This window comes from Micromys minutus, assembly GCF_963924665.1.
Source record: "Micromys minutus genome assembly, chromosome: 1".
Lineage (NCBI taxonomy): Eukaryota > Metazoa > Chordata > Mammalia > Rodentia > Muridae > Micromys > Micromys minutus.
The window spans coordinates 89,923,309-89,936,874 of NC_137969.1; the positions used below are offsets into that span (position 1 = coordinate 89,923,309).

General features: G+C 47.4%; 1 protein-coding gene across 2 annotated transcripts in view; it reads right to left on the reverse strand.

The window, feature by feature from the left end:
• KCNH1 (potassium voltage-gated channel subfamily H member 1) overlaps positions 1-13,566 on the reverse strand; it is a gene marked incomplete at both ends in the record, with an annotated part of 282,586 nt that overhangs the window by 68,218 nt on the left and 200,802 nt on the right. For both annotated transcript variants that reach the window (XM_080908290.1, XM_080908289.1), the window contains one exon: positions 8,432-8,684. In XM_080908290.1, coding sequence (XP_080764416.1) covers positions 8,432-8,684 — 253 coding nt within the window. The remainder of the gene's footprint in view (positions 1-8,431; positions 8,685-13,566) is intronic.

Here is a 13,566-nt window from a genome sequence, read left to right on the forward strand (position 1 = left end):
GTACAGGTGCTTCTTAGGGACCTAGTGTGGACCCCTGATTCTCTCCTCAGTCCCCACACCCCTGCTGGAGTGGAGGGTTTCTCAGCTTGTGCTCTGTTCTCATGCATCTGGACTACATAAATGCAGGGTGTGTACCCCGAGTTGGAGTCCTTCCCCAGAATCCTCCAGTGGATACTTGCTTAGCTCAAACCCATATATCTGTGGGAGGAATGAGTCTCCTCCAGGATAAGCCCATAATCCTCCTGGATTGTTCACCCTAATAAAGTCCCCTCTTATTCCAAACAGTGAAGGGCCATCCTCCACTCACTTCATCTACCAAGTATCTCTTGGCTCTATTTTCTCTCACTTAAACCACCGTGAGATCGGGTCAGGCTACTCTTGCATCCTAGCACACTCCTTGTTGGTCTCCTCTGACCTTGGCTCTCTGATTCACTTTCCAAACAGCTGCCTGGATGGCTTTTCTAAGCACAAGTGTAATTCTGTCCCTGTTCTGCTTAAAGTCACCACTGGCTCCTCTATTACTAAACCATCCAAGTTCATCTTAATAGGGCAAAGGCCCCAAAACTCTGGATTGAATTGCTCTTCATTGCTAGATGTGGCTTCTAAGCTGTGCCAGTGTTGACCCAGCAGACACTGCTGTGCCTACTTTCTTTCCCACCCTCATCTCTTAGCCCAGCCCCAGACAGGACTGAACCTGGTGGCACTCAGCTCTGACGAAGTCATTGTCGGGAAGCCTTCCTTGACTCTGCAGCTCTGCTGGCTTAGATGCCTGCTGTGTGAATTCTGACAGCATCTTGTTCTTACCACTATTACTGCTCTCTTCCCTGCCTTGTAAGTGTATAATGACTTGTCTTCCTGATGAGCCCAGCAGAGACCAGTCTTTTTGTTCGTGTCGTGTCTCCAGACCCTAACACCCACCTGGCATGCTCATGAAATGAACAAATCATTGCAAAGTTGGGTAAGAGGCATAGTGGGAGGCATGTGTGTGTATGAAAGGCCTCGGATATCCTGGGCTGGGAGATTTGGGGAACGTGAGTGGACACCGGAACCCAAGTTTAGAATCCATGGGCCAACAGCTGACTTGTCAAGCTGACTTGCTGATCTGCTCAGAAATGCTCCCCTAGATCAGTGTGATTCAGCTTTCTGCTAAGCTGAAAATTTATAGGCAAATTTACAACCATGAAATAAAATGATATATGTTAGAAATTACCATATGAATGGGAGCAGGGAACAGAGATGAGGGGTCTGAATAACAAGAAATGGCCCTAAGACAGAAGCACTGTCTGTCCTAGAAACCTTCTAGATCCCTTCACCACACATGTCCCCAGCCTTCCTCATGCAGTGACGCTGAGTGTGAAGAAGGCTGGCACCCCTCACTGAATGAGCCTCACACACCAAAGGGTTCAGTTAAAGCAGAGTCTTAGAGCCACCATGATGACTCCCTGTCTGTCAGATAAAATCACATTGGCCAAGTGCCTCTCTTCCACAAGTAAGCGGCCCCCAGAGCTCCACCAAGAGAGGGTGGAAGTTACCAGGATTCCTACCAATGAGAACATAAACATCATTTGAACATCGAAAATGACAGGCACCATCCTGGATGATTTTGTTAAGGTCTTGGTTTGGCTTCCATCCTGTTTCTATGCATGTACACATTTTTATATAGCTAAGGCTGCCACACATGCAGTCCTGTGTTATACTTTTCTTACTTAAAATACTTGAGACATTTTACACGACACTAGAGTGCCTCTTTATCTCATACTTGCCCTAACCGACACTAACTTCTGACAACCTCGTCCTTTGTCTGGACAATATAGTTACAGGGATTCCATTTAGAAAGATCACTTATGGGATGTCTAACTTCCCCTGTCTTTGGGGACTGAGAACTAATTTTTAAAATTGCTTAAACAGAAGGAGGAATTAGAAAAGATCACCTGCTGTCTATCCTCACTCATTCTTGATCACATGATCACTTTTGTACTTTGGACTTCTAGGTGATTCACATGATGGCTCCTCACCCCGAGTGTAGATTTAATGTAACTACTCAGTGCTCCACAGAGAGGGAAGGGCAGCAGTACTGGAGCCTACTTTTCTTCCACCCTGGCTCCCGGGACCCCAGGAAGCATCTCTAGGAAGGACTTGACTTCTCCATCTTTCCATCTTTGAATTAGTAAGCATTTATCTTATTGAGGCTGTTGTTTATAAACCTTTTCTAGATAAGTCCCTTCAGTCCTTACTGTCTGGTCCAAGGACAATCAGAGGGAGGGATGCAGGCACATGTGGAGACATGGCTTTTTCTCTGATTGGACAGTAAAAAAGAAAAGAGCTGCTGTCAAGGCATTCTTTTGAAAAAAAAAAAAAATGCTCAGAAATGATCCCATAACAGTGTCTGGGAAAGCAAATGCTGCTTTCTCAAGATTGACTTGAACAAGATTTAAACTGTCATCTTGAAAACATCATATGCTTATCTATTTGTGTGTACATATGTATACACACATGTCTGCATGATGTAGAGACAAGAGGTCATTTGTGTGTGTGTTTGCTATGAACACAAATGTATGCACGCACGTGTGTCTACTTGATACAGAGACCAGCGGCCATGTCTAGTGTATTCCTTTATTGGTATCTGCCTCATCTTTTGAGACAAAGCTACCCAGTGGACCTGGAGACTACTGACTGGCAAGCTTAGCTGAACAGCAAGCCTCTTGACTCTCTCCAGTTATTGCCTCTTCAACTCTAGAATCACACACACACACACACACACACACACACACACACACACACACATTCTTACAGAGGTGCTGGGATCTGAACTCAAGTACTTTACCATCTCTCCAGCCCCGCATATGTTCTTTTAAAGATAGCCTGGAAGCCAGACAAATTTGATAAGAAAATGAAAATCTCCTGCCTCATAAACAAGACATCTATGTCAGCTGGCAAGGATGCCCATGGAGTCTCATCTCTGTGTGCTGGTCTCTACATGATTGGGATAGATCACAGCATATTCAAGTAACATTCCACTTACCATTAGAGTTTCCAATATCATTTAATATTCCCTATGGTCATTCTAAATGGCTACACCCCATCTCCTTTAAAATGCTTTCAAATGATTGGTTATTTAGGAAAAGACTTTTAAGTTCTACAAATGGCTTTCCTTTCCTTTTCCCATTTTATATTTCTTCTGTTAATTCTTAAATCTCTAGCTTGAGACCTGAGTGCCTGTCCTGGCTCTGCCTGTCTTCCTGTACTGGTTCTGCCTGTCTTCCTGTCCTGGCTCCACCTGTCTTCCTGTCCTGACTCTGCCTGTCTTCTGGTTCTGGTTCCAGACTCACCCTTCCAAGCAATGGTGGCTGCACCTCTGTCCAATGTCCTCAGGTCTATACATGGACATCTAATGGAAGCTTCAAACTTTCTGCTCTGTGGCCTCGTCTTTGTTAATATGTCTCTCCCACTTCACAGACAGCAGAACCCTCCTCCGCCTCCCTGTTTGCCCCCATTACATTCTAGAAGTTACATTTACAACCCAAGAGGCTCTCTATCCTTGCTTATTTTCTATAAAACACTGACCAAAAACAGCTTGTGAAGGAAAGCATTTATTTTGCTCACATTTCGCCAGCATGAGGGGAAGTTAGGGCAGGAACTCAAGGCAGGACACAGAAAGCAGGGCCTGAGCAGAGATGGTGGAACAGCATTGCTCAGTGGCTTGTTCTTGTAGCTTTCTCAGCTTACTTCCCAGGACCATCTGCCCAGGGGTGGCTCCACCACGGTGGGCTGGGGCCTCCCACACTATTCATCAAGAAGATGCCCCATAGACTTGCTAACAGGTTGATCTAATGAAGCATTTTCTCAATTGAGGCTCCTCTTTCCAAATAACTCAGGCTGTGTCAAACTACAGAAAACTAGCCAGGGCACCCCTGTCCTTGATAGTTCACCCTCCTGTACCTCCCAACTAAGTTTGGCAAATTCTGCAAATAAAAATATAGATATCCAGTTGAAACTGAATTTTAATGAATGAATAATTTCCTTCAAAAATTGCATCTTATTCAACCTTTGGGGGAAACTCATGCTTATGGCCATTCACTGTTTCTATGTCATCCAAATGTCCTTCTCCATTTGTTCTGAGTGCACCTTAGCACTCTTTGTCTGTCGTGAGCCACGGTGACCTCACACTTTCCATGTCTCTCAGCCCCAATCCTCAATGCTTTCAGTTCCTAGCGCTCATGATGTCATACTTCACTTGCTAGTGGCCCGTTTCTCACAATGGCACGGTGCCATCCACGCCAGCCTTGCTACCTCTTAATCACTGTCACTGCAGCCCTGGGCTCCAGCTCAGGTGCCGGCTTGGATGATCCACCACTCTAGTCCCCCTCCCCATGGCTGACCCCATGCCTGACCTCATCTGACTCCATCTTTTCAGCCACCACCAAGGCAAAGACCTCATCTGTCAGTCACTGGGAAGGGTCCCCTGCTGATCTGTGGATCAGAACAAATGTTGAAAACCAGAAAATTCATACGGCTGAAGTGAAGTTCATAAAAGGCCCCTGCCTATGGGTTCCTGTCTCACTTCCTTCTCCATGTGCCTCACCTCCCTCTGCTCCACAGCTGAGGTTGGAGATGTCAAACCGCACATGAAACGACAATCAAGGCTTAGCGTTCCTGATACTGTACAAACAGGCTGGCGAAGTTCTGTGCACACTGCGGCAGGAAGCTCGGAGCTGATGGAACCAGCAGGGCCAGTTCCGCTCACACTGGCCTGAGCCTGCTGCACACACTCACACTCTGCTCCAATGCCCCTGCTGCTGCTTTTCTACCCCAACGCTCAGCCTGCCACACTCCTTGGGGCCTTCCAAGCTCTCAGTTTGGCTCTGCCCCCCTCTGTGAGCATTTACCTTGGCTGCTGGCTCCAGGAGGGGTACAGAGTGAACCCCTGTGGTCATGATCATTAAGCATCTGTGTCAGCTCAGCACAAGGGTCCCTAAGACAAGGCTTTCTCTGTCCCCTCGAGCAAACACCACCCACAGCAGATGCTGCTAAATATTTAACCTTTCCATGTCTAAATATCACAGATGGCCCAAGGAAGGACCTTATCCAAGCAAAGGCAAGGTAGCCTTCTAACTCAGCAACTGCGGGCAGGCATCTCTGAGGGAAGGAAGGAGGATATCATAGCAAAACTAAGTCAGAGGAGGAATCATTCAAGAGTGCTACCATGATCACTGTCTTCAGGGGACAGTGGGCTTTCAGTCAGAGAGTGGCTGCCACGGCTCAGGGGGCCAAGCTTTCTAATCACAACCTTTGATCTACTCCAGATACTAATTTACTAAGTCACTACATTCTTTTTTTTTTTTTTTTAATGAAAGGCAACACCAAGTTGAATTTTCTACAGCAGGACAAGTGCTGAGTTCTGCTTGTGCATTCATCAATTAGCGAAGTAATTAGCATTTTATATTGTGGCTGCTGTCCCAAGAAGTCTATAAGGTTTTAGTGAGGGGGGAGGATTCTCTTTTGGGCACATGCTAAGCCCACTCAGTTATGGATACTGTCCCCTTCTTGTTCTTGCACTAAAATTAAACAGAGAATGGGGGTGGTGTCGTCTAATTGGAGGGAAGAACCACCTCAGCAGGTGGCAAGGGACTGAACTGGTAACAGGTGGTCGGAGCCTGAGGGCAGCTGTGCCCCGGTGTTTTCCCTACAGCCTCCTGCACAAACACTGCCACATTGCCCGTCCTTACAGGAGCACCAGGCACACAGCACTGCTCAATAGCTGCTTAGCCTACATCCCCCGGAGCATCTCCCTCCACAGCTCTCACCGTGCAGAGTAGCCACTGTGTAGGGTCAGCTGCTCCACATGTAACTCTTGAGGCCTGGAGTAAGATTCAGTCTACCACAGCAACCCCACTCATGACAGAGCCTGCTCAACGGTTCTGGGTGAGAACTACACGAAAGGGCATCGGAGGACAACGAGGGCCTAGTCTTAGTCCCATGTGATGCTCAAACCCTTTGTAGGAAGAAACTGGTTGCAGTTCATTGAACGAGAAATATTCTAAGGAGAAAGTGACTTTTAAAAGCTCCAAGTGGGTGTTTCCAGGGAACAAGCAGCTTGGAGTGTTGTATGCCTCACGGCCTAAAGGACAGGTTGACTCAAAGAACTTGCCATGTCCTTTTATAGACTGAGAGTCTCTTGGCAAGTTATTTAGGATATCGAGCCTGGACCTACTTTGGGGGCTCAATCTGGCTCTTGGGAAGCAGAGGAGGCTTTTTCTAGCCTGGACATTTTGGGAACAACCAGCATGTTTAATCCAAAGCTGCTGAGCTATATTTGAAGTCCAACCACACTGCTAACTGGAGCAGGCTGAATGCCCAGAGGGTTAGATCTGGAGAAGCAGTAACCAGTCAAATCAACCAGGTTATGAAGTCGCTGCCTCATTAGAAGGCCGGTGTATAGGGAGGAGAAGAGTGGTTGTTTGTCCGTCTGGTCTCGCTTTGGGCTATCTCCCCTCCATGCCTGGGTCCACTGTGCTGGTATATATGGCAGGGTATTAAAGATCCCTGATTGTGAGCATGCAAGAGATGGGGCTGGGCCTCAGGATGGATTTTCCAGAAACTTAAATAATGAGAGATCTGTGGGGAAATTGGTACAAGATGCCTGACTCTGAAGGGTTACCTCTAATCCAAATTCAAAGGATTGGTCAGAGGTTACTCTCAGCTCAAGAATCCTGGTGAATTTAAAGGCAGAGATAAGAACCCCTTCCTTCAGATACCCCACAACAATGTCTTCACTGCTCCTATGTTTGGCCTACAACCTCACTTCTCTGAGAGGAGGGAGTGAGGAACAGCCAGGACTAGGCCATTGGGCTCTATGGGCAGACAAGACACACTTCAGCTCTGACCCAGACGTAACAGGTTTTCCTTGCCATATTCTGGAAAATGCTGAAGAAATATAAGTCACCCTTGGGTTACCCTGAGTACAATATAGCCAAGAGAGTGAGTTGACAAGGTGCCCTAGGAGCAAGAAGGAAGCCATGTTTCTGGTACTCCAAAATCAGACAGGAGCAAAATTAGGCTTTAAAGGTATCATCTATCTACGTAGTCAGCCGCTTCATTCTAACACCACAGTAACTTCATCTCACCCATCTCACTTTTCTGGGAAACCAACCACGCGCTAAACCCAAAACACGTCCACAAACTGCAGCAGTACCACCAGTGTCCGGGGCCCATGTACTCCACTAGCCATCAGTGTGTCAGTTTGAAAGCTAGGCAGGGATAGAGAGGCTGAAGACAGAGGGATGCTGGGAAAGGACTCCACAAGTCTGGTGGGAGCAGGAGGTCTGGAGTTAGAGGTTACTGGGATGGGACACTTCCTTACGTCTCCGAACTTCAGCTGTCTCACTTGAAGACTGAGTAATAAAGCCATTTTGCGTGGTTAAATGAGGACCCACCTGCACAGTATCAGGCAACAAGCAGAAATCCCATAAATGGTGATTGTGCCATGGTGTCTTGTTCCCCTTAAAGAGATGTGTGCATTGAAGAGCTATCCCCAGAAGTACCCCCCCCCCCATGGCCTCTGATGGTCAAACTCTCAAATACTGTCATGTTACACATGTCCCTGCTCTTCCCACATTCCTTCTTGCCTCCCTGTTATCCAATGAGATTCTACTTCTCCCAAGAGCAAACTGTCGCTGGATTCCTTTGATTCGGCTTTTTACATACCTCAAAGTGATGAGTCCACCCACATCTCAGTTTGTTAAGCATCTGGATAACATGTCTCTTACCTGCTTACCCTGCCCACTGCAATCTAACCTCTACCTGCTGTCATTTTTCAAAAGTAACACCCAAACAGTGTCCCTTCCCTACTTTCAATTTACTGTGGGTCACCTGCTCCACCCCCACAACATCCCTTAATGTGGTTCCTGGAGCCTACGGTCCATCAACTCTCTCCCAGTGCCGTCTCCCACCATGGCCTTTCTTTGTGTGCCGTCACACAAAGTGACTCAGAGTTGAGTCCCAAGAGTTATGCCTGTCCTTGTGAATCACTCCTGCCTCTCTAGCATAGGCTGACCTCTCTCTTTTTGGAATCCTGTTTTTACCCTGCTCTGTGCTAACTCATTTTCAATTTTTTTTTGGCTTCTTCTTGTGTATCATTTTATATAGGAAACGTTCCCATTCGAGTCCTGAATCAGATGGCCTTCTGCTATATTCCAAATGATGGTTTATTTATTCATTGCTTCCAAGAGCCTGCAGCCCCTTGAGGAGAAAAACCTGAAGGGCCTGAAACACCAATCGGTCCAAAATAGGCACTCCAACATTTGTTGGATGGATGAGTAGATGGAGAAATGAGCCTGCCCCAAGGAGAAATCTCTGGTTAAATGTGGTTGTCCAGTGACTAAGACAACCCCAAACACAATACCAGGAGTACATCAAATTAGGCTGCACATACCTAGAATGGCCACCACCTCATCATCCTGTATCACCTCCAGGGAGCCTGAGACCACGAAGCAGAGGTTGTCCACACTCTCCCCAGCATGATAGATGAGGTCCCCTGGGGCGCAGTGCACTGTCTGGAACTCCATGGCCAAAGCCCGCAGGCAGCCATCACTGGCCAGCCGGAAGGCAGGGTGTTCTTTGAACACTTTTCGGTTCAGGTGTACACAAATGTCAGCTCGCATGTCCTTGGGGCAAATCTGCAGGACCTGGCCAGACAAGAAAGAGACAGTGTGAAGTTCATTCCACAGCCCCCTTCCCTCAGCACCCCAGGAACGGGCCAGTACATGAGGCCAGACTGCACATTTATAGTCTTATGTTTCAGTGCCAGTGTCTGCCGAATGCTCAGGATGCAGGTCTGAAAGTCAGGGCTAAGAGAGTCTAGGGCATGGGAAAGTTCTCTGAGGAGATCTGACAGCTTTAGAATGTGTCAGAGTGAACCCTGTGGAAATAGAATATTCCAGAAGGCTAGCAAACACAAAAGCTCTGTAGCAATAATAGTCCACCCAGGTCAGCGGAAGGCCTAGGAGACAACCATGCAAAGAAAACACTGAGCATGTGAGACACTTCCAAGTCACAGACAATGATCAGAGACACAGATCAGGGGACCGATGTTAGCTGAGAACCCAGAGTGGGATTAGAGAGCTTTGATCCTGGGTGGCAACACAAGAGTCAAAGGGAACAGTGAGGGTGCTTGGCCTGGGCTGGTTCAATGCAGCTAGCAAGAAGTGGTTATGTTCAGATTAATTCCACAAACAAGTAAATCAAATGTATGCATGTATGTATGTATGTATGTATGTATGTATGTATGTATGTATGTATGTATGTCTAAGGAGTACACCATGATATTTTGACATGCATACAATAATGAACATACATGAACAATGTCTATCCCCTTTATTTATCAATTCTTTATGCTGAGAACATTCTAAACAGTCTCTCCTGATCATTTGGAAATATATAGTTAGTTGGTTAACAGATACAAAAATTATACCTGGAAGAAACTGCCTAGCATTCTATACCATAAGGGGGTCACATCAGACTAGAGATTGTATTCTGACTACATTGTTGGCAGGACTTGCTGATAAAGGGAGTATGGGGTGGTATTTAAGGAGATACATTTCATGAGATCTGCCAGTGACAACGAAGGAGAAGGAAGAGGAGAAGAGAAGGAGAAGGAAAGGAAGGAGGAAAAGGAAGAGGAGGAGGATAAAAAGGAAGAGGAAGAAGAAGAGGAGGAGGAGAAAAAGGAAGAGGAAGACGAGAAGAAAGAGGAGGAGAAGGAGGAAAAGAAAGAGGAGGAGGAAGAGAAGGAAGAGAAGAAGGAAGAGGAGGAAGGATCCATGGAGCATCAGATACTAGGCTCTACTGATGTGTTAGTTGAAGAACACCTAGACAAAAGTACTGGCCCTCATGGAACTTAACCGTCTGGTGGGAAGAGGCAAGTGACAAAATAAATAAAACATGGTAGCAATTGCCAAGGACAATAAGGGAGACAGCAAGCACAGAGAACAAGGGGCCATAACTACACTGAAAGCTTGGTGTGCATTTGCTAACTTGGTCCTCACAGAAACTCTAGAATGTGCTTTTAATTATTTCAGCTCAGACAGGAAAGCTGAGACACAGGGAAACCCAAAGCTCCCAGCCAGGAATTGGTACATTTTGGCTTCCACACTAGGAAGCTTGGCATCAAAGCCCAGTCATAGACTAACTAATCCCAATGCCAAGTGGTTCTGCAAAGCCAATGGGCTGCCATTTGACTTGTAGCATCCCAACCTCGCCCATGGTATTGAGGAGGAAACCCAGAGCTTTGAACATGCCAGACAACCACTTGACAGTCTAGGCTGTGTCCCAAGCATGACTTGTACCGTCTAAAAACCAAACTAGAAACTGCAGTCCATGTGGATCTCATTTTTTTTCTACCAAATGAAAAATTTCCCAGCTTTTCAGAGCAAGAATTAGCTTTTCCTATTCTATTCTGCTAGTCAAGTAGGGGTCATGAAATCAATGATCATTCAGTGGCTCCTTCTTTTGGTGCTGGGAACCTTCCAGGGCCCCATTCCCATCTTAAAACCAACCACTTGCCTCTACAGATGGGGCTTCTCCACCAGCCTCCCTACCCAGTCTTGCCCTGGATGGTTTCAGTCCTGTCTTCAGTGTCCATGTGGAGGTGGAACAGAGGGAGAGGTCCTGTGATTAAACACCCAGCTACTTCTTCCCCAAGTGATTTAACTACTCCGTGATTTCCTCTTGTAAAGTACAGACTACAAACACTCACTGCAAAGCTAAGATACTTTCCTGTCTAAGATACATCCCTATCTCTGCTCTGAGTTGCAAAATGGTCAGAAAGTTCATGTGTTTCTGGAAGAATGGACGAAGAAATATGTGTTACTTTTCAAAGAAAATCTCTTGGCACAAAGCCTTGGCCAAGATCATGGCAAACAAGACTACTTCAAATGTGGTAATCTGAGGGGTTTTTGCACGTGGGTTGTAAGGGAGCCAGGACACACGGGTCAGGTCGCTGTAGATCTCAAGGGAGAGGGAACATATCAGGTCCAAGCAGTGCTTAATAGCAGAACCAAGGTAAATCCTCCAGGTGAAATCACATTTAAATGCTTGCTTCTGCATAAGGTTTGGCCATGAGGTAACATCATTTTCAGAACACGGATTCCAGCTCCCATGAAGAAGGTAGAGGGGGACAGAGGGTGTCTGAAGAGGAGATGGTGGCCGACTCTGGGCTGGGCTGCTCCTCCATGGTTGCTCCTATCTGCAAGCTCTACACTGGAGTGAGCAGAAAGGTAACATACCCTCTCTCTGAGGCAGGGTTTCAGCCATGAGTTCCTACTCTCTAGGACTGCCCTCTCAATTGCCTGGCTTTGAGAGGCTACTCTTGAGAGTTGTGGCTATAGAGAAGCCTCTCTGGGCTGTACATCAGTGTTGAGCCTGAGGCTCTGGACTCAGTCCTGCTCTCATTGCACACCGAATGTGTGGCCTTGAACAGTGAGTGCTTGGCTCCTGGTACCAAGTCTTCCCTTCTGCGTGTGGGATTTTGTGAGGTTTCCCATGCTGCTTGTGTTAATTAGGCCTGGCACCTAGGTACTTGGGGTCCTTATTTAATTCTCATTACAGAGTTTTCATGGCCTAGGAGGCCATGGGTAGCCCAAAGGCCACAAAGGCCATGTGGCCTTAAAGGTCATTTGACTTCAATGTGCTCCAAGTGTGGGACCTGGGGCAAGAGAGACACATGATGTGCACAAAGTCACTGGCCAGTTATTGAACAGAGAGGGAAGCAGGGGCTTCAGTGTTGCTTCTTTCCTCGGCAACTGCTGCCTCCTTCCTCAGGCTGTCATGAGCTGCCATGGTTGGGTCTCTGGAACTAAGGTAGGCCCCAAAGCCCTCTGGGAATGTAAGCAGTGACTAGGGCAGGAATGCAAGCTGACTATGCAGTGTTCCAGGCAGTTCCCTGCCCAGCCCTGCAGGGAAGGGGACAGAGAAGGGGACAGGGAAGGGCTTTTCCCAGCCAGCAGGATCTACAGAGTCATTCTAGTGCCTGGGAAAAAGGAGATTCAGGGCAAAGATCAAAGATCTTTCTGCTCCATCGGCTGCCAGGCACCCAGAGAACCAGCAGGCATTGTTGCCAGTGCTGAGCAGGGCAAACAGGCATAGCTGGGCAGGAAGCTGGCAGAGCCAGGAGCCAAGCGGGGCTAATCCCTGCCCCGCCCATGTAGGAAGTGTGAACCTCATCCTTCTTCCTTCTAGAGCATGCTTTACATCTAGAAGAGGCAGAGCCTGCAAGATGGCTCGGTGGTGCTAGAGCCACACCACCAAAATTGAGGACCTGAATGCCATCCCTGAGATCCACATGATAGGAAAGAACAGATTCCAGTAAGACATACCACGACATAACATACACACACATGCACACACACACACACGTGCATGCAGACACATGCACATATGAACACACATGGACACATACACATGTACAAGCACAGGTGCACACACATGCACACACTTTTACATATGCATACACACGCATGGACACACACATATACACATGCATACACACATATATATCCACACACATGCATGTGCACATGCATGTATACACATGTACACACAGATGCACACACCACATGCACACATGATGTACACATAGATGCACACACTTGCACACTCACACATGCACATACACTTGCACGTACATGTACACAGAAAAATGTAGTTTAAAAAGTTAAAGGAGGAGGAGGATAGGAAAAGAACAGGTTTTGGAACCAGATGAAACCAGGTTCAGATCCCAGTGTTAGCCTGGCCCTCCATCTCCCAAGTCTGAGATTCCTGCTCTATACTGCCACACCGTCCCCAGGAGGAAGTGAAGGCTACACGGGTACAGTGGGTAAGAGTTGTGCAAATTAACATTGGTTCTTCCTGCTTTTCCCTCAAAACCGTTTGCCATGTAGCCCAGGCTGGCCTCGGACTCACAGATGCCCAACCTCCACCTCCCAAGTCTGAGATTCCTGCTCTGAATTGCCACACCCGGAAAACATTTGTTCTCATCGCACATTCAAAGAGTGGAAGCTGGTGCTGTGGTGGCTTTGTCATGGCTCACAGACAGACAGACAGACAGACAGACCCAAGGCAACAGGCCTTTCTGGGCAGAACGGAGCGTTCCTCAGGCCAGTGCTCCGTGTATGTTCACATAGAGGTAGACGGGAATACAGGCGGCTGATCTCGCAGCCCAGGTCAATCTGGATTTCAATGTGTCCATAGGCACTTTTGCCACAGTGCTTCCATTCTCCTAATTCTTTGGTGAAAAAAGCTACACAAAGTGGGGGCTGGGGACATGTCTCGGAGCATGTCTAGCATGCATAAGGGGTGTGGTGGCACAGACCTGAAACCTCAGAACAAGGGAGGTACTGCCAGGCTAACCTGGGCTACAGGATCTGTCTTAGAGGGAGTGGGGGACACAAAGATAACCATAAATGAGCCCTCTACGCCTTTTCTCTGCTCTCTCTGTGTTTTCCTGACATGCATCTGGAGGAAGACAACTGCTGGAGAACGGCAGTGCTCAGGAGGGTCGGCTACCGCCTG